This window comes from Caretta caretta, chromosome 3 (assembly GCF_965140235.1).
Source record: "Caretta caretta isolate rCarCar2 chromosome 3, rCarCar1.hap1, whole genome shotgun sequence".
NCBI lineage: Eukaryota > Metazoa > Chordata > Testudines > Cheloniidae > Caretta > Caretta caretta.
Window position 1 is genome coordinate 3,538,242 of NC_134208.1, and position 18,294 is coordinate 3,556,535.

The 18,294-nt window shown below is 62.0% G+C and overlaps 1 protein-coding gene across 1 annotated transcript in view; it reads left to right on the forward strand.

Annotated features, from left to right (window-relative positions):
- LOC125634923 (exostosin-1-like) overlaps window positions 1-18,294 on the forward strand; it is a 178,894-nt gene that overhangs the window by 153,663 nt on the left and 6,937 nt on the right. Inside the window, exons 2-7 of the mRNA XM_048846259.2 lie at window positions 7,129-7,222; window positions 7,416-7,523; window positions 8,957-9,076; window positions 13,608-13,740; window positions 15,865-15,983; window positions 16,694-16,789. Coding sequence (XP_048702216.2) covers window positions 7,129-7,222; window positions 7,416-7,523; window positions 8,957-9,076; window positions 13,608-13,740; window positions 15,865-15,983; window positions 16,694-16,789 — 670 coding nt within the window. The remainder of the gene's footprint in view (window positions 1-7,128; window positions 7,223-7,415; window positions 7,524-8,956; window positions 9,077-13,607; window positions 13,741-15,864; window positions 15,984-16,693; window positions 16,790-18,294) is intronic.

Genomic DNA, 18,294 nt, shown 5'->3' on the forward strand with positions numbered 1-18,294 from the left:
AGAGCCTGGAAGCCACCTTCGCTTCGGACCCGGGCTGCTCCAGCCTGTGGGGGTCCGGCAGCGAGGCGAGCCAGCGCTGTGATCTGTCACTGTCCCGCGCTCCGCCAGCTCTCATCACTACTGTACAGCCTTTCCCCTCCAGTATCCCTCTGACAGCCTAAAACGCCCTGGACCTTGGGTAATTAACACCAAGCAGCACGACAATTAACTAATCCGCCCTAAATGCTGGGCTCCTCGCTCAGCTGCCCCTTCACTCCTGGCCCTAGCAGGGTGCCCAAGGGGCTCATGCCAGGGATGTCTCCCCGTAGGAGGCAGGCGCTAATCTACTCATAGAGCCGGGGGTGGAAGGGGGGCAGGGGCTTGGATCTCTCTGCTGTTCAGTCGGAGTCAGGCAGCCGGCTCCCCGACAGCCCTTTGAAATCCCAGCCCGGGGGTCCACGGCACACTTTGTCCCACAGGGGCCCAACCTGCCCGGAAAGCGCTAGACCCCGCTCCTGTGATGCGGCCACCTCTGGGGTGGAACGCAGCAGCTGTTCACCGCAGCACGGCCTCCCAGCAGGAGAACTGGGGACAAAGGGACACAGGATGTGGCTGACCGTCCGAGGGGAGGGGTTGGGAACGTTAAGGGTGGGGGGACAGTGTTCTAGAGCTCGTCCTAAAGGCAATACAATGGCAACCCTCCCTCCCCCCCTGGGAAAACACGCCACCACCAGCATGGCGACCTCCAGCACCTGGCAGGGGCCGCTCCCTCCTGCTCTCCTGAGGCTGCCCACGCCCCGAGCCGTGCGGCTACCTGCTGATCGGCCTGGCAGGGGGTCGTGTTTAATTCATGGGCCAGCTGCTGCCCAGGGGGTTTCCTTAGGGCCAGGCCATTCCCAAGGATTCTCGGCAGCGGGGATCGGTGCGGGCAGGGCACTGGGCTGGGAATCAGGAGGGTCCAGTCCCCCACTCTGTGTGACCCTGGCGCAGCGGTCAGTCTCTCTGGGCCCCCGGCTCCCCTCTGTGGCTGAAGGGGGGGGTATTTCCCTGCTGCCCGGGTGCTGTGAGGCCAGGTTCATTCATGCTGGTGGGGCGCTCACATGCTGCAGCGATGGGGGCCCCAGAAATACACAGAGGCCCTCCGCTATGTCTCTGTCCTGTGACCGGCCTTCAGCTGCCCCCTATCTCTGCCCTAGCCGGAAGCCAATGACTGCCCTCCTCTCAGGGGTCCCGAAGCGCTCTGCGGACGGCCCAGACGGCTGCCCGCCACGGACATGCAGCTGCCTCTGGAGTGGGGCGCAGGGCCTGTGAAAGAGGCTGCCATGTAAAGAGTCGGACAGGGAGGGTAGATGGATCCTGTTTGCAACTGAAGCTGCCTGGACAGCTGGAGTGAAGGACTGGCAAGATCCGAAGGAATTTAGCCAGGGCAGCGGGGCTCACGCCCTCCCCCCGCTGAATTCAGAACCCCTCAGGGGTTCCAACGTGTAACCCCCACCGAGAACTTGTTAACTCCATCCTCTGCCCTTTGTTAGCCCCATCAGCCTGAGGCTCTCCAAATGCTTTCCCCACTCGGGAGATGATGGGTTGGGGGGGCAGCTGGAAGGAGGCCCTCGCCCCTTGGGAAGCAGGTCAGCTTTAGCCTCATCTACAGATGGGGAAACTGAGGCACAGCGGGTACGTGGCTCAGTAGCAGAGCCAGGAATAGAGCTCTACTCCTGGCTCCCCGTATTTTAACCATGACTAGGCCTTTCTCCCTCCCCACCCCCAGAAAGGCGAGTCAGGGTTCCAGCAGCCGAATCGGACAGTGCCCCAGACTCCACCTACACCGAGGGGCTGGATCTATGCTGTTGAGGGGGGAGAGCAACTTAGACATCAGGGCTCCGTCCCTTTAAACAGCCGAGGTCCTGCCCACAAGCCCTGCGCAGTTCGGCTGAACGCAGAGCGAGCACCTGGTGTCCACGGGGTGGGCAGGTGGGGGGCACTTGGACCATCGATCTCTTCTGCGGTGGCTCAGGGCCACGGCCCGGATGGATGGAGGCTTTCCGCACCGCGGAGGAATGGGAGCGCTCCCCTTCCCAGGGTTCATATTTACACTACGGCACTGGGGAGAGACTCCGGGTTCAAAGTTCGGTGGCATTGGACCCTCTTGGGACGGCCGGGTTAGTTCTCATTGCATCAGAGGGCAGCTGTGGGTAGTGGTTAGAGCATGGGGGGGTCAGGCTGCTTGGGTCCTGCTTCCGACCTGCTGCATGACCTGTGGCGCATCACACTGCCTCTTATTCCATGTGTCTGTGCAGCACCAAAGGCTGCTGATCCCGGACTAGAGCCCCCCGGGCTCCTGCAACCAGGGGCTCCGGAACAGCTGGGGTCCGTAAGGGCGCGCGGCAGGGGGGAAGGGAAGGGGAGGAGCAAGGGGGCGGGGCCTCAGGGGAAGGGGCGGCATGGGGGCCAGGCCTTGGGGGAAAGGGGTGGGGTAGGGGCAGGGCCACGGTTCGAGTGCTGGTGCCCCTCCCACCTTCTGTCACTCCTGACTGCGAAATAAATCAATCCCCCTAACGGTGGGAGGGATCACTCCATGGTTCCCTGGTCTGTTCATTCCCTCCGGGGCACCCGGCACTGGCCACTGTCGGCAGACAGGACACTGGGCTAGATGGACCTTTGGTCTGAACCCCCTGGCCGTGCTTATGAGGCTAGAGGGATCACGCGGACTGCGGCTTCCAGCGCTTGGCCTGGGGATTTCCATTCCTGTCGTCTGCCCCGGCGTCTCCGGCTGCTTGTCCATGTTCAAGGCCTGTTGCCTGTTGCTCCCGAGAGTTCGTTCCCCGTTGAGCCGGCAGGCAGGCCTGGTGCTCCAGATCTGGGCGTGAGCCCCAGTTCACCGCCCCGGAAGCTTGTGACCTGAGTTAACAGTGACTTGGAAACAGGGAATGCTATTTGTGACGTACAGTGCCCCTCTCCTCTTGCCCTGAGTGGGTCATAACCATTGATTTCAAAATTCAGTCCTGCCAGGCTTTTCAGTGATACCAACGAGTGGCGTAAGTGATCAACGCCAGGTCCTCTTGTCTGTTCCCAGGCTCCTAACCGTGGGATGGAGGCAATCCGCAAATGTCTTTGCTGCAGGTCCTTTTGGTTCCTTGATTGATTTTCTTCTCATCCTCTCGGTTTCTGTGCTGCGTGCTCATTTATTCTCTCTTTTCACCCCCTCCTGACTACCCTGGCCAGTCTGCTCCTGGGAGGTTGATCCCCCTTCTGCTGAGGTGGAGGCCATCCCGACTACACAGCCTCCTCTCCGCAGAGAAGGTGGGCCAGCGCTCCCTTCCAGAGCACAGGCCAGCCGCCAGTCGTGGGCATGTTCCCTGGGCCCATGCTGGCTGGGGTGGCAGGGCGAGGGGTAAGCGCCTGCCCCATACGGGGGGCTGCAAGGTGAGGGTTGCGGTCCCAGCCCTGGGGGACAGTGTGGCAAGGGGGCAGGCCCGCCCTATGGGGGGTGCCAGGGTGAGAGGTGTGGGCCTGTGCTGACAGTCTTGGGTTCGATCTCTGCTGATGACTCCGGAAGAGAGTCCTTACGGATGGGGCCCCAAATGTGGGGCTGGAACTCCAGTCGATTTCTGACAGGCAGCTGATCCTAGAGCCAGGACCATCACCCCTCCTCTGATCTTGAGCCCAGGGACCCACAGACCTTCCCAACTAAGCCCTGTGCCGGCATCTCCCCGAGCACCTGCAGCCCCAGCTGCTTTGCATGCCCATTTACATAATCCCCTTTAGTCGAAAAGAAAAACACCCTGGCTCGCCGGGGAAGGATGGAGAACACGGGCGCGCGGCGAATGCCAACAAGCGCGTGGAGACGTGCTGCACGTCCACGCCAGCCTATTAAAGTGTCACGTCGGCATCTCTGCTGGAGCGAGCGTGTCTAAGGGTAACGGTGCGGCAAGCAGCAGCATCCCCGTGAGTGACAGCCCATTCAGCCTTCAGGCTGGTTTTAATAATTCTGTCAGAAGCGCGGGGAATTTTCATCAACATTCATTTATTTATTACACGGGTGCCTCCTGCCTGCAAAACCACCGGGACTCGGGGGACTGCGGGAAAGCCATGCAGCTCTGGTGGACTCAAGTCGGATGCTGCTCATCCTGTTTGATCATCGTTACCCCTTCCTGGAGTGAAAGGTCAGAAAGGATCCTTAGATCCTCCGGTCTGACGGCCTGGATAGCACAGGCCAGAGGTGCTAACCCGGTTACATGTGTGCTGCGCCCCGTAACTTGTGTCTGACTGATGCGTGAATGGTACGAAATGGAGTCAAGTATTAGGGGGTAGCCATGTTAGTCTGTATCCACAAAAACAACACGGAGTCCAGAGGCACCTTAAAGACTAACAGATTTATATGGGCATAAGGTTTCGTGGGTAAAAAACCCACTTCTTCAGATGCAGCTGAAGAAGTGGGTTTTTTACCCACGAAAGCTTATGCCCAAATAAATCAGTTAGCCTCAAATGGAGTCAGTGACCTGTTTGGTGATGACCTTCACAGGGATGGTCGAAGAGTCATGGTGAGGCCAATGTGGGCCAAACTGCGGAAGCGTTGGGTGAGGGTTTTGAGGGGGGCAGAAGATCCTAAAGTGCCTTGGAAACATGATTAGATGAGCCTGGCCCTGTCAAACCCCGGGAGGGGGACGTCCCGGGACCCCGAGACAATCACCTGGTGGCTGGTGGCCTGGCTAGCAAAGCTGCACCCTCCTGCCTGCTCCCTCTCTCACTGGCCCTGCCTGGGAGATGACTCTTGTCTGAGCATCGCCCCACTGCCAATGGAAACCCTCCTCTATCCGATGGGATTGGGGAGTCGCTGTTAAGTTAGCCTGGGCCGTCTCTCACTGACTCGGCTGCCTCTCTCGTGGGCCTGGAGAAAAGCAGCCCGCGGGCAGCGGTGGAGTTGGGCTCCCTATTCCCAGGGATGTTTCTAGCCCACTTAAGGCTGAATTACGGGGGGGCCCAAAGTGCGGAGGCTGCCACGAGGGTCAGGTCTCTGCAAATGGGAACAGAGGGGCTTTAGTCCCTGGGCTACTGCCCTGCTGAGCCAGTAAGGGTGTCATTGGTGCTGGGAGCCCATATTCTTTAGCATACAATAAATGGGGTGGGGGGATCTAAATTGCCCTGGCTGCATCGTGTGTTGCTAACACAAGGCTTTGCAGACTTTCTGAGAGGACCTGGGAAGCCTCTGCAGGGGGCTCCGTAAAACACAGGCCAAATCTGTCACTGAGTTTGAGGCAAGAAGGGTTTAAGGATCATCCAGACCAGCTGTTCTCAACTTGGGTACGTGGACCCCTAGGACACACAGAGCTCGTCCAGGGGCACATCAACTCACCTGGAGATTTGCCTAGCTTTACAGTAGGCTACATAAAAAGCGCTAGGGAAGTCAGGACAAACTAAAAGTTCTACAGACAAATGAGGAAGTCGGCAATTTGTCAGCACTAGTGGGCTGGGACACTTTTGTATTTGTATGTCTGATTTTGTGAGCAAGTTGTTTTTAAGTGAGGTGAAACTTGGGGTAAACAAGACAAATCAGCCTCCTGAAAGGGGGACAGGAGTCTGGGAAGGCTGAGAACCATCTGACCTCCAGCATGGCACACAGGCCAGGGGACTTCATTCTGTGACTCCCGCCTCCGCTCCCTCGGGCTGGGCCCAAGAGAGAAGCAGCTTGTTATTGCCATTGCCGGGAGGAATTTGGATGAGGTCTCAGAGTAACGCACTTGCCCAGTGCATGTTGTACCCTAACCTAGGGGCTGGCTCAAGTAGGAGGTAACAGCCCACTATTGCTGCCAGCTGATGGGAGTTACTTCTTTAGCTCAGCTGCAGCCCAGTCCCCTGGAACCTCCGGCCCCCACTTCCCTCGTGTTGGTGACGTCATGCCCCAAACGCCTGACTCGGCTGGCTGGCCTCTCCCACCCATCGGCTGTGGGGTCACAGGTGTAAAGGGCTGGGCCCCGGCCCCCCTGCTTGTTGATGGTGAAAGGAGCAAAGCAAGTTGAACTCCCCCGACAGGGTTGAGAAACAGACCTGGACTGTCCACTGCATGGGGCTGGGGAGTAAGAGGAGCTGGGCTCCAGGGGGCAGGTGTTTTGCTCAGGGCAGGGTGGCAGCGTGCAAGAACTCTGGGTTCAGGGGCAGCGTGCGAGGGCTCTGGGTTGGGGGCAGCGTATGAGGGCTCTGGGTTCAGGGGCAGCGTGCGAGGGCTCTGGGTTCAGGGGCAGCGTGCGAGGGCTCTGGGTTGGGGGGGCAGCGTGCGAGGACTCTGGGTTCAGGGGCAGTGTGCGAGGGCTCTGGGTTCAGGGGGCAGCGTGCGAGGGCTCTGGGTTGGGGGGCAGCGTGCGAGGGCTCTGGGTTCAGGGACAGTGTGCGAGGGCTCTGGGTTCAGGGGCAGCGTGTGAGGGCTCTGGGTTGGGGGGCAGCGTGCCAGGGCTCTGGGTTGGGGGGCAGCGTGCGAGGACTCTGGGTTCAGGGGCAGCGTGCGAGGGCTCTGGGTTGGGAGGCAGCGTGCGAGGGCTCTGGGTTCAGGGGCAGCGTGCGAGGGCTCTGGGTTGGGGGGGCAGCGTGCGAGGGCTCTGGGTTGGGGGGCAGCGTGCGAGGGCTCTGGGTTCAGGGGCAGCGTGCGAGGGCTCTGGGTTGGGGGGGCAGCGTGCGAGGGCTCTGGGTTGGGGGGCAGCGTGCGAGGGCTCTGGGTTCAGGGGCAGCGTGAGAGGGCTCTGGGTTCAGGAGCAGCGTGCGAGGGCTCTGGGTTGGGGGGGCAGCGTGCGAGGGCTCTGGGTTCAGGGGCAGCGTGCGAGGGCTCTGGGTTGGGGGGGCAGCGTGCGAGGGCTCTGGGTTCAGGGGCAGCGTGCGAGGGCTCTGGGTTGGGGGGCAGCATGCGAGGACTCTGGGTTCAGGGGCAGCGTGCGAGGGCTCTGGGTTCAGGGGCAGCGTGCGAGGGCTCTGGGTTGGGGGGGCAGCGTGCAAGAACTCTGGGTTCAGGGGGCAGCGTGCGAGGGCTCTGGGGTGGGGGGGCAGCACGAGGACGTGGAGCCCTGCCTGAGTCACTCCAGCTGGGACCGGCCGAGCTCGTCAAACCCCAGCGTGTGGGCTCAGCTCCAGCTGGCGCCTGACTCCTGTCTCCCCGCCCCGCAGGTACGATTCCCAGGAGCTGATGCAAAACTCCAGCTTCTGCCTGGTGCCATGGGGCCGGCGCTTGGGGTTCTTCCGTTTCCTTGAAGCTCTCCAGGTAAGCCAGGCCCCGTGCCAGGCCTCCTCCTCTGCCCGACACCCCGTGCTGCTCCCCCGCCCCGGTGCCCAGCCACGTGGCGTCCAGCAAAACGTGGCGCCGTCTGGCCCGGCTGCTGTGTGCGCCCGCCGCTGGACGGACAGACGGACGCACACCCCTGCCTGGCTCACCCCGCCCTGTCCCCCCTTCGCAGGCCGCCTGCATCCCCGTGCTGCTGAGCAACGGCTGGGAGCTGCCCTTCTCCGAGGTCATCGACTGGAACAAAGCTGCCATCATTGGGGACGAGAGACTCCTCCTCCAGGTAGGGGCCACGTGCTCGCTGCACATCCTGGGGGGGCCGCCTGACTCCCCGGCCCCTCTGAGACACCCCCCACCCACGTGGCAGGAAGGCCGCCCCTGCTCACGGCTCCTGGGGGTCTGGCCGGGTGGGTGAGGTGGGGACCAGAACCACAGTGAGCTGCATGGGGCACTAATGAGACTCCCCCCGCTTCCTCCATGCAGCGGGAGCCCTAAACCCCCCAGCACCCCCATCAACTGCAGCCCCCAGCTGCCCGCTCCTCAGGGCCCACCCTTTCCGAGGAGAGCAGGAGCGAGAAGCAGCATGCAAAGGAGGCAGGATTGGGCGCTGTGCATCCCCCCCAACCCTGGGGGAAAGGGACCTGCCTCTGGTGCCAAAGGGCAGTGCCAGGCTGGGCTTGCACCCAGACCAGCATCATGGGGACCTCAGCCAGGCCTGGCTTCTAGCTTCCTTGGCACCAAGGCACAGAGGGTCCTACAATCCCAGCTCTGCCCTCTGAGCTCTCTGCCCCAGAGGCACCGGCAGAGATAGGGGAGGGGGGCCCAGGGCTGGGGTAGCAGGGGGCTGTGAGGTGGGATTGGGGGCACCGGCAGATCTGGGGCTGGGGTAGCAGGGGGCTGTGGGTCGGGATTGGGGGGCACTGGCAGAGCTGGGGGAGGGGAGCCCAAGGGTGGGGCAGCAGGGGCTGGGCGTCGGAATTGGGGGGCACCGGCAGAGCTGCATGCAGGTGAAACATGCCAAGCTCCTGCCTGCATTGGGCCAGCCAGATTAATGCTGCCTTTACATTGGCTTAGAAGTTGCGCCCCTCCCCACTGGCCGGCGGGGCCCTCTCTTGGGGGACACCCCTCCCCCCCTTCAGGCCCCTGCCAGGCCCCTGCGACTATTCCAGCCCAAACTCCTGGGAATGTGGCACCGTCCCCAGGCCATGCGGGGGTCTGAGAGCAGTATAGGGGGCGGGGCGGCTGTCCCACCCCAAACCCAGCCTGCTGCCGGAGCCGGGGCATGTATCTGGGGCAGCAGGACCCAGGGCTGGGGCACGGCTCCGGATAGTCCTGTTCCCATCTCCGCCACTGACTCACGGGGCAGGTTCAGGTCGCTCAGCGCCTGCCTACCCTGGGCCTCCCTTTTCCTCTCTGTGAAATGGGCACAATAAGACCAGTCGTGGGCGGCCACCTAGTGAATGGTACAAAGTGTGATCGTCGACTCTGTGGGCCAGATCTTCAAGGGCTCAGCTCCCCCAGCCAGGGTCAGATTCCCTGGCCATCTCGGGGCATTGGCTGCTGAGCCCTCCCGCCCCACGCCAGCCTGTGTCCCCAGAGCTGCACTTACCCAAGAGAGACCCTGGCCAGCTGGCCCCGTCCCTGGCTCTGCGGGGAGGCTCTGGGGGTCATCTTAGCCGACCTTCCCTCACCCCCCCCCCCGCGGCTCTCTTCCAGATCCCGTCGATAACCCGCTCCATAGACCACGACAGAGTCCTGGCCCTCCGGCAGCAGACCCAGTTCCTGTGGGAGACCTATTTCTCCTCGGTAGAGAAAATCGTGCTGACGACCCTCGAGGCAAGTGCTCCCGGCTTTGTGGGCTCCTCGGTTACAGCCCTTGTCCCCTCACTCAGGATGGGGGAAGGGCCGGTGGGGGAGACAGTGGGTCTGGTTGGTGCACCGGATCGTGGAGGAGGGCAGGATATTGGCTGGAGTGGGAGAACAAGAGACGCTCAGCGGGGAGGAGAGGATGTCCCGGCTCCTTGCTCCTTCCCCTTGGAGCATGGTGGAAGGCATTTAGGGTCTGCCCGAGACCTAGGCGCTGCCTACATCTCCCCTACGTCCTCTGAGCTTTTCTCTCAGAGGGGAAGGGGGGTCGACAATGCTGACACACCGCTGCTGGGTCAAGGGAGCTGCCACCCAGGTCAGGATCTGTGACCTGTGTGGAGGTGCAGAGCTCATTTGCTGACTCATCCTGGCCGTCGGAACAAGTGGCTCCTATGGGCTGTCAGATGGGTTGAGTGTCTGGGAGGGGGGGCTAGGCGATCCCTGCGGGGAAATATTCTAGAGCAGCCAAGCCCAGGGGACGGCTCAAGCTGAGGTTTCGGTGATGAGGTTGTGTAACAGTAACGACAAACCCCTGGAGGCACCACCTGCGTACAGGGGAGTTCATGCAGCCATGTGCCCCTGCCCCAGGGCACCGCTCCACAGCTGCGGGTGTGGAGGCTTGGGCAGGGCCTTGGGGAGCCAGGACAGAGGTGGCCAGGACTCAGACCCTGCTGTGGATTTTCTGGCCTGAACCCAGCAGTGCAAGCTGTCTGAAAAGCACAGATCCTCTGGGCTGGGAGGTTGTAACAAGGCTGGTTCTGGCGGGACCCCACGGAGAGTGCCAATTCAGGACAAATTGCTTAAAGCAGGGCAGTTACAGCCCAAGGCTGCGGTTTCTATGCACACCAAGGCAAACCAAACCAGCCCAACAGAGCAGACTTTGGTCTCACCCCACTGGCTGACCACAAGTCACACAAGCAATTCCCTCGGACACTCCAGTTTCCCAGAATCACCACCAGAGCCACTCGTTATGGGGATGAATAGTTATGAAAACCAATACCCCAGTAAAGAGAAAAGGTTCTCTCGATCCCAAAGGACCAAGCCCCAGACCCAGGTCAATAAACAAATCAGATCTTACCCACAAATCACGCTGTTGCCAATCCTTTAGAATCTAAAATCTAAAGGTTTATTCATAGAATCATAGAATCATAGAATATCAGGGTTGGAAGGGACCCCAGAAGGTCATCTAGTCCAACCCCCTGCTCGAAGCAGGACCAATTCCCAGTTAAATCATCAAATCATCATTCATAAAAGGAAAAGATAGAGATGAGAGCTAGAATGGGTTCAGTGGAATCACTGACACACAGCAGTGGCAGAGTGCTTGGTTCAGACTTGCAGCCGTGATGGAATAAACGGCAGGTTCAGATCAAGTCTCTGGAGAACATCCCCAGCTGGGAGGGGTCTTTCAGTCCTTGGTTCAGAGCTTCAGTGTAGCCAAGTCCCTCCAGAGGTAGGAAGCAGGACTGAAGACAAGATGGAGGAGCTGCAGTAACTTTTTACAGTCTCTTGCCATGTGGCGTCTCTTTCTGTGTCCCAGGGACAAGCTGCCCCTCACATGGCCTGGAAACACCTCAGCGTTCGGTCCCTAGGCAGGTCCCTGCACACCTGGCTGAGTCCCCAGGAGTGTCTGCCTTCTCTCAGTGGGTCAGTTGTGTCGCTGATGGTCCTTAATGGGCTAGGCAGAGCTGACACCAACTCGTCTGGGGTGTCCCCCAGAAGCAGAGCACAAGTTTGAAATACAGACAGTCTAGAGCCAATACTTACAACTTTAAATACAAAAATGACACATGCAAGCAGATAGCATCATCCTAACCAGCCAACCATAACCTCGTCTGAGAAGCCTCATTTGACCCCCTTTATACAAGACTTGGTCCCACTACAGGACCTTGGTTGCAACAATGTTCTATACAGTCCCAGTTCAAGTCAATAACGTCACAAAGGTGCACCAGAAATGCAGCTGTTCTCTCCAGCAAGGGCACTGGAAGGAGACTAGGAGGCCAGGCCCTTGTTTAACCTCTCCCATCCCAAGTGCTGCCACACGTGAATGAATAAAGCCTCCTCATCATCCCCATTGTGCCGGTGGGGAAACCGAGGCACAGAGTGACTTGCTCAGGGCTGCCTGGGGTCAGCGGCAGAACCAGGAGAGAGGCAGCACCCTGGGCCCAGCCCGCACTCTCTGAAGAGTTGCTGGTCTGGTCTGTGCCTCTCCCGAGCTCGCCCTAGCCCAGCGAGAGGCGGGTGAGGCTGGTGGTGGCTCGCTGGGATGCGGTCTGGTCTGAGGCGGGAGGGGAGAGGGCTCCTCGGGGAGTGTGAAGGCCGCTACAGGCCGGTTATCTCTGTGCTTCATTCATCGGGCAGTTGGGGGCCCGGGCTGCGCTGCGGGGGCTCAGTGGCCTTAGGAAGGAACTTTGCAGGTTCTCAGCAGTGCAGAAAAGGTCCCCAGCAGCTGCCAACCCAGCTGGTGTGTTCACGGCCTGGAGCATCGTGGTGCCCAGGGAGATCAGGGTACCAGGCCATGGTGTTACCGCCGGGCTGGGAGAGGCCAGGCTGGATCCACACGACAGGCTGAGGAACCGGCACAGGGGGCCGGGCGGTGGGGGGACCTTGGTTGGTTGGTAGCTGCCATGGGTACACCCTGTCACAGGCTAGGGCCACCTCTGGCCCCCAACCCCAGGCCTCAGGGTGGGCTCCTCAATCTGGCATGCGGCCATGTCCCGGCTAGTTCGTCTCGGCTGCACCAAGATGTGATCAGAGCCCTTGGCCCTGTGTAACGACTCCTGCTCGGCTGGGGCCCTGCACCGGCAGATCTCAGTGGGGGCTTGGGGCCTTGTGCCGGGTGCTGTACAGACCTTTCAGTGAGAGACGCAGGCCCAGGCCCACAGAGCTCCATGTAGACACAACAGGGAGCGGGGCCAGCTGGAACTGGGCGGACGACAAGGGCCCAGTGGCGCAAGCGAGCGTGGCCCTGTGAGCAGTAACCGTCGCTCGCTGCCAGCCTGACCGTGGCTGTGCAGCAGTTTGGAGATCTGGGAGACCCGGGTTCGATTCCTGCTCCCCAGCCACCCAGTGTGACCCTCAGCAAGTCCCTTAGCCCACCGAGGAAGAGAGGAAGGCTGGCCCAGTGGTTAGGGCATGCCCCTGGGGCTCAGGCGTCCTGGGTTCTGCCCCAGACTCCACTTGTGATCGTCGCCCAGTCGTGCACTGGGGATCATAGTGCCGTCCTGCCTCACAGGGGGCTGGGAGGTGCTCAGATACCATGGTGATGGGCGCCTTGGAAGTGCCTAAGACAGACGTGTACAGATCAGTCCCAGGTGGGCTGGCACTCGGCGGCTAGCCCAGGCCACCACGTCTGCCCTGCTGCTGCTGCCCATGCTGGCTAATGGAAGCTGGCCCGGCACAGCTACACCGGCCGCATGGACCCACCTCTAGAGGGGCTTGTTAACAATGCCTGGGCCTGTTACACCAAATGAGGGGGCTCAGCCCAGCATCTGCTGCCCCGGGGCGCTGCCGCCTGGAGGAGTCTCAGGTGCCCAGTGCAGGAGCCGTCTTGGGGAGCTCAAGGCAGGCTGAACAAACCCCTTTGACATGCGGATGGAGCAGGTTTGCTCTGGAGAGGAGACGTTTATTTCATTTTGGGCGTTGAGTTGATAAACCAGCCCCTAAGCCTGGCTGTTGGGTTGGACTGGAAACGCCCCAGCGGGAGTTTATTCGGGATCCACGAAGGGAAACTGAGGCGCAGCCACCAGGGGGTGCAGTCAGGTGGCCACTCATCTGCAGGCTCGTTAGAGCAAAATGAAAGCATGGGGAGCCCTGAATTATGGGGCAACGCCTTGGAGCAATGCAGCAGCTCCCCCAACCCCTGCAGAGTTAGGTTGGGTGCTGGGGACACCTCTCTCCAGTGCAGAGCCCAGCCTTGCTCCCTGGCATGGGAGCCTCACCCACTGCCCCGGACACTCTCCCTTCCGTGGCACTGGGTAAGGTGTCCCGGGCCATGGGGCACGTTGAGTTGTTCATGGTGTGTGTCTGGTCCCCGGGGCACGATGGTGAGCACAGAGCCTGCTGCCAGCTCTCCGCAGGGCCTTGAATCCCCAACGCTCGCTGCTCCGACTCGGTCCCTTGGCGTCCAGCGGCTGACCGGCACCAGCTGGCCTCCCCTCCAGCCTAGGCCCCTCTAGGATCAACCTTGCCCAGCCGACTGGTGACGAGAGGGGTTAACCTGAGTCTACACTGGGGAAAGGTCGCGGCTGTGCTGGGGCCAGGTGACATGTGTTCGCTAACCCCACCTCTTCTCCTAACCTAGACAAACCCAGTGCGGGACAGAGCCCAGCCCTCCAGCCGCTAGCAGGGATTGCTGTGGTGTATGGCCCGGCCTGCTGGTTCCCGCCCCGGGGAATATGGGACAGGGCCGGAGGCCGGGGCAGTGCAGCGTCCGTGGCTGAGCCTCGCAGGGCCCAGCCCAGGGTCAGTAACGCAGCTCCCCCGGTCCCCTCGTCATTTTCAGATCATCCAGGACCGAATCCAGACGCACATCAGCAGGAACCACGTGATGTGGAACGCGCAGCCGGGCGGGCTCTACGTTCTCCCCCAGTTCTCCACCAGCCTCGCCGACTTCCCCTTCTACTACTGCGCCCTGGGTAGGTGGCAGCGATGGGGAGGGGCCAGGCTCTGGGAATGGGCCCCGGGGGGCCTCAGGCCCGGCGAGGCGTCGGAGCTGGCCCTGGAGTCCCTGGTCGCCCAGGCTGGGCTGGGAGCTCCCGATGGAGTAACAGCCCGTGGGCTGGGCAGAATATGCAGGGTTCCTGGATATTTCTCCTGGAGGGGCCGTGGTGCCCTCATGCTTTGGTGCAGTGAGTTACAGCGGGTGGGGTTCGCTCGGGAGCGGCCAGGACAGCGATAGCGGGGTGAAGGGGGGGCTGCTGGTCAGGACGGGGCATCGGAGGGGGAAGATCAGTGGGTCACGCACACAGCTCTGCTGCTGCTCCGGGATCCTGAACCTGCAGCGCCCCCTGCTGTTCCAGCCCAGCCTGTGGCAAACGGGCTTTTCCCGCCGATCGCTTGGGAGGATCCGGCTGGAGACTCACTCCTCAGTTAGCCCCACCCTAGAGCGCCGGGTGGGAGGGGCGGTCACGGCACCGGATCTGGCCCATTTTACAGTGTCCAGCTCTGCCGGCCCCCTCAGTCCCAGTGTGCCGCCCTCCCAGTCATCCCAGCCCTGGGCTCCCCATACACAGCTCCGCTGGCCCCCTCATTCCTGACCCGCAGCCCCCCATGTTATCCCAGCCATGGGCTCCCCCCATCTCTGCCAGTGCCCTTCAATCCTGGCCCACAACCTCTGCTATCCCAGGCCTGGGCTCCCCACACCCAGCTCTGCTAATGCCCCTCAATTCCCCCTGCTACCCCAGTCCCAGGTGCCCTTCATACTGACTTGCTCCCCTTCCTACCATTCCTTTCTTGCTGTTCCCTTTATCTCCCTTCCTACCCTGCAGCTGCTGGCCAGCCCCGCCTGGAGTGGGGGCTGCTCAGTTGGTGGCAGGCTGCGGATTTACGGGAGGGGATTGTTTCCTGCAGGGATCTCTGGAGAGCAGGGTTTGCTGGCGTCTCCGCCTGGTGGAGATCGGCCCTTCCACCCGCTCACTGATGCCCTTTGCAGAGACACTGACCTCCCGGCTGCACCTAACCCTGCATCAGCCCCGGGGGTGGGGTTAGAACTTGTACAGTGGTGCCACGTCCCCCTCGAGTTGCCGGTCCCGTGAATGGCGTTACTCCTTTAGCTAAAGTGGCAGAGGTCTGATGCGGAAGGCCCTGGGTTCAAACCCAGGATGTGCCTGGTGTCACTCTCCGATTCCCAGCATGGAGGCTCCTGGTTTGTTTCAGGATCCCGCTTAAAATTTCCGTCCTTATTTCTAAACCAGCCCATCAAAGGGAGGCAAAAATAGGGGCCTGCCTTTTTTGTGTGCTGTGTCTATCTTACAGTTTAATCGTGTGGCCCATCACCCTGGTATCTGGGCACCTTCCACATAAAATCTATGGCACTAGTGCCATTCCTGTTGGACATCAGTGAGTCCCTGGCATGCTCCCTTTTCAGAATTAGACCTTTGCTGGGAGGGGGTTAGTTTTGTTTTCAGATTTTATGAATTTTCCCTTTTTCCGCTGACATATGAAGAAGACCAGAAAGTCTTTTTTCCTGCTTCGTTTCCACTAGAAAGCCAGGTCTTGTCTAGCTGGAACTCTACGGGCATCACAGGAGAGTGAAAGCCGAGTGATTGGGAGGGGAAGGGTGTTTTAGTCGGATTGGTCCAGACTTGGTTTTTATCACCCATCCATTGCCCAGCCAACTCTTGGGAGAAAGGATGTCTCTGGCAAAGAGTGACCTCTGGTAAAGACGCCCTGGGGAGTGAAAGAAGAGCTTGACAGCCCGACCGCTCCGGCTGGGAGAGCAGGGGGTGCAGAGCCCAGCCCAGCGCTGAGGATTATTTTAAATCTCTGGATTTTGAAGCCAATCTCCTGATTGTGGGGGCTGACTCCTGAGCGCACAGAGCCAGCGATGCTGCGGTCCCCTTGGCTATTCCCCGTCCCCCATGGCCAGGCCCCGAGAGCGCTATGAACTCCTCTGTGCATCATCTCCGCCCCAGCCCTGCCCAGCTGCTGGCCCCGCCCGGGCTGTTCCCCTTCCCCTCCTGGCTGCCGTGGGCCCCTTGCCCCTCAGCTTGGCCGGAGAGCGCCCGGGCCAGTCCGAGCCGGGCCGTGTGTCGTTGCAGGACGCAGCCCAGCCAAGGAGTTCACCGCCGTCATCCAGGCCGCGTCGCCGCTGCTCTCGCAGTCCCAGCCCATCGTCAGACTCATCCTCGCGGTGGCCAAGTCCAAGTATTGTACCCAGGTACGGGCCCACCTGCCAGGAGACGCTCCTCCTCCCGGTCCCTTGGGCCTGGGCCTCTGGTCTGATCCCTGAACAAGCCCCTGGCCAGCCACAGTGGGAGCTGTGCCTCTGCACCCCAGGGTGGGGCTGGGAGAGGAAACCACGGGGAGCGAGTCCAGGCCGTTCCGGGGATGAAGGCTGAGTGGTAGGGGATGGGTCCAGCCGTTCTGGGGATGGGGGATGGGCGGCGGGTTCGGTCAAGGCCGTTCCAGGGATGGGTGCTGGGTGGTGGGTTCGGTCAAGGCCGTTCCGGGGATGGAGGCTGGGTGGCAGGGTCGGTCAAGGCCATTCCGGGGATGGGGGCTGGGCAGTGGGTTCGGTCAAGGCCGTTCCAGGGATGGGGGATGGGCGGCGGGGTCGGTCAAGGCCGTTCCGGGGATGGGGGGGTGGGTGGTGGGTTTGGTCAAGGCCGTTCCGGAGATGGGGGATGGGTGGCAGGGTCAGTCCAGGCCCGTCCCTCCAGGGCCCTGGGTGGGTCTGGCTGAGGTGCTATCCCCGTGGGCGTCTCTGCTCGGGCCATGCACCGTGCTGACCGGCGTGATGGTAGCCCCGGCTCTGGCCTTGGGGTGGCCGAGGCTGGTGGTGCTGGCTGGCCGTGGCTGACGGTTGGCTAAGGTCTGAGTCTGGGGCTGGTCGGGGCCGTAACCCGGCCCTGCCTGTCACCGCTGCAGATCGTGGTGCTGTGGAGCTGCGAGAAGCCCCCGCCCCCGAGGAGCCGGTGGCCGTCCGTCCCTGTGCCCTTCAGCGTCGTGGAAGGGGAACACAAGGTAGGGGGGCCCCGGGGCTGCGGCACTGCTGGAGGTGGGAGGGCAGGGAGGGGAGCAGTGGCTGGGTTTGGTGGTGGGGGTCGCACTGCTGGGGTTTGGGGGTGGGGGTGCATGGTCGCAGTGGCTGCGGTTTGGGGGTGGGGGGGCGTGGTCACAGTGGCCGGGGTTTGGGGGTGTGCGGTTGCAGTGGCCGGTGTTTGGGGGGTGGCTTGCTGGGATTAGGGGATGTGGTCGCAGTGGCTGGGATTTGGGGGTGGGAGTGCGTGGTCGCAGTGGCCGGGGTTCGGGGGTGTGTGGTCGCAGTGGTCGGCGTTTGGGGGGTGGCTTGCTGGGATTAGGGGACGTGGTCGCAGTGGCTGGGATTTGGGGGTGGGGGTGCGTGGTCACAGTGGCCGGGGTTTGGGGTGTGTGGTCGCAGTGGCTGGGATTTGGGGGTGGGGGTGCGTGGTCACAGTGGCCGGGGTTCGGGGGTGTGTGGTCGCAGTGGCCGGTGTTTGGGGGGTGGCTTTCTGGGATTAGGGGACGTGGTCGCAGTGGCTGGGATTTGGGGGTGGGGGTGCGTGGTCGCAGTGGCCAGGGTTTGGGGGGTGGCTTGCTGGGATTAGGGGACGTGGTCGCAGTGGCTGGGATTTGGGGGTGGGGGTGCGTGGTCACAGTGGCCGGGGTTTGGGGGGTGTGGTCGCAGTGGCCGGTGTTTGGGGGGTGGCTTGCTGGGATTAGGGGATGTGGTCGCAGTGGCTGGGATTTGGGGGTGGGGGTGCGTGGTCGCAGTGGCCGGTGTTTGGGGGTGTGTGGTCGCAGTGGCCGGTGTTTGGGGGGTGGCTTGCTGGGATTAGGGGACGTGGTCACAGTGGCTGGGATTTGGGGGTGGGAGTGCATGGTCGCAGTGGCCGGGGTTTGGGGGGTGTGGTCGCAGTGGCCGGTGTTTGGGGGGTGGCTTTCTGGGATTAGGGGACGTGGTCTCAGTGGCTGGGATTTGGGGGTGGGAGTGCATGGTCGCAGTGGCCGGGATTCGGGGGTGTGTGGTCGCAGTGGCCGGTGTTTGGGGGGTGGCTTGCTGGGATTAGGGGATGTGGTCGCAGTGGCTGGGATTTGGGGGTGGGGGTGCGTGGTCGCAGTGGCCGGTGTTTGGGGGTGTGTGGTCGCAGTGGCCGGTGTTTGGGGGGTGGCTTGCTGGGATTAGGGGACGTGGTCACAGTGGCTGGGATTTGGGGGTGGGAGTGCATGGTCGCAGTGGCCGGGGTTTGGGGTGTGTGGTCGCAGTGGCCGGTGTTTGGGGGGTGGCTTGCTGGGATTAGGGGACGTGGTCGCAGTGGCCGGGGTTTCGGGGTGGGGGTGCGTGGTCACAGTGGCCGGGGTTTGGGGTGTGTGTGGTCGCAGTGGCCGGTGTTTGGGGGGTGGCTTGCTGGGATTAGGGGGTGTGGTCGCAGTGGCTGGGATTTGGGGGTGGGAGTGCGTGGTCGCAGTGGCCGGGGTTTGGGGGTGTGTGGTCGCAGTGGCCGGTG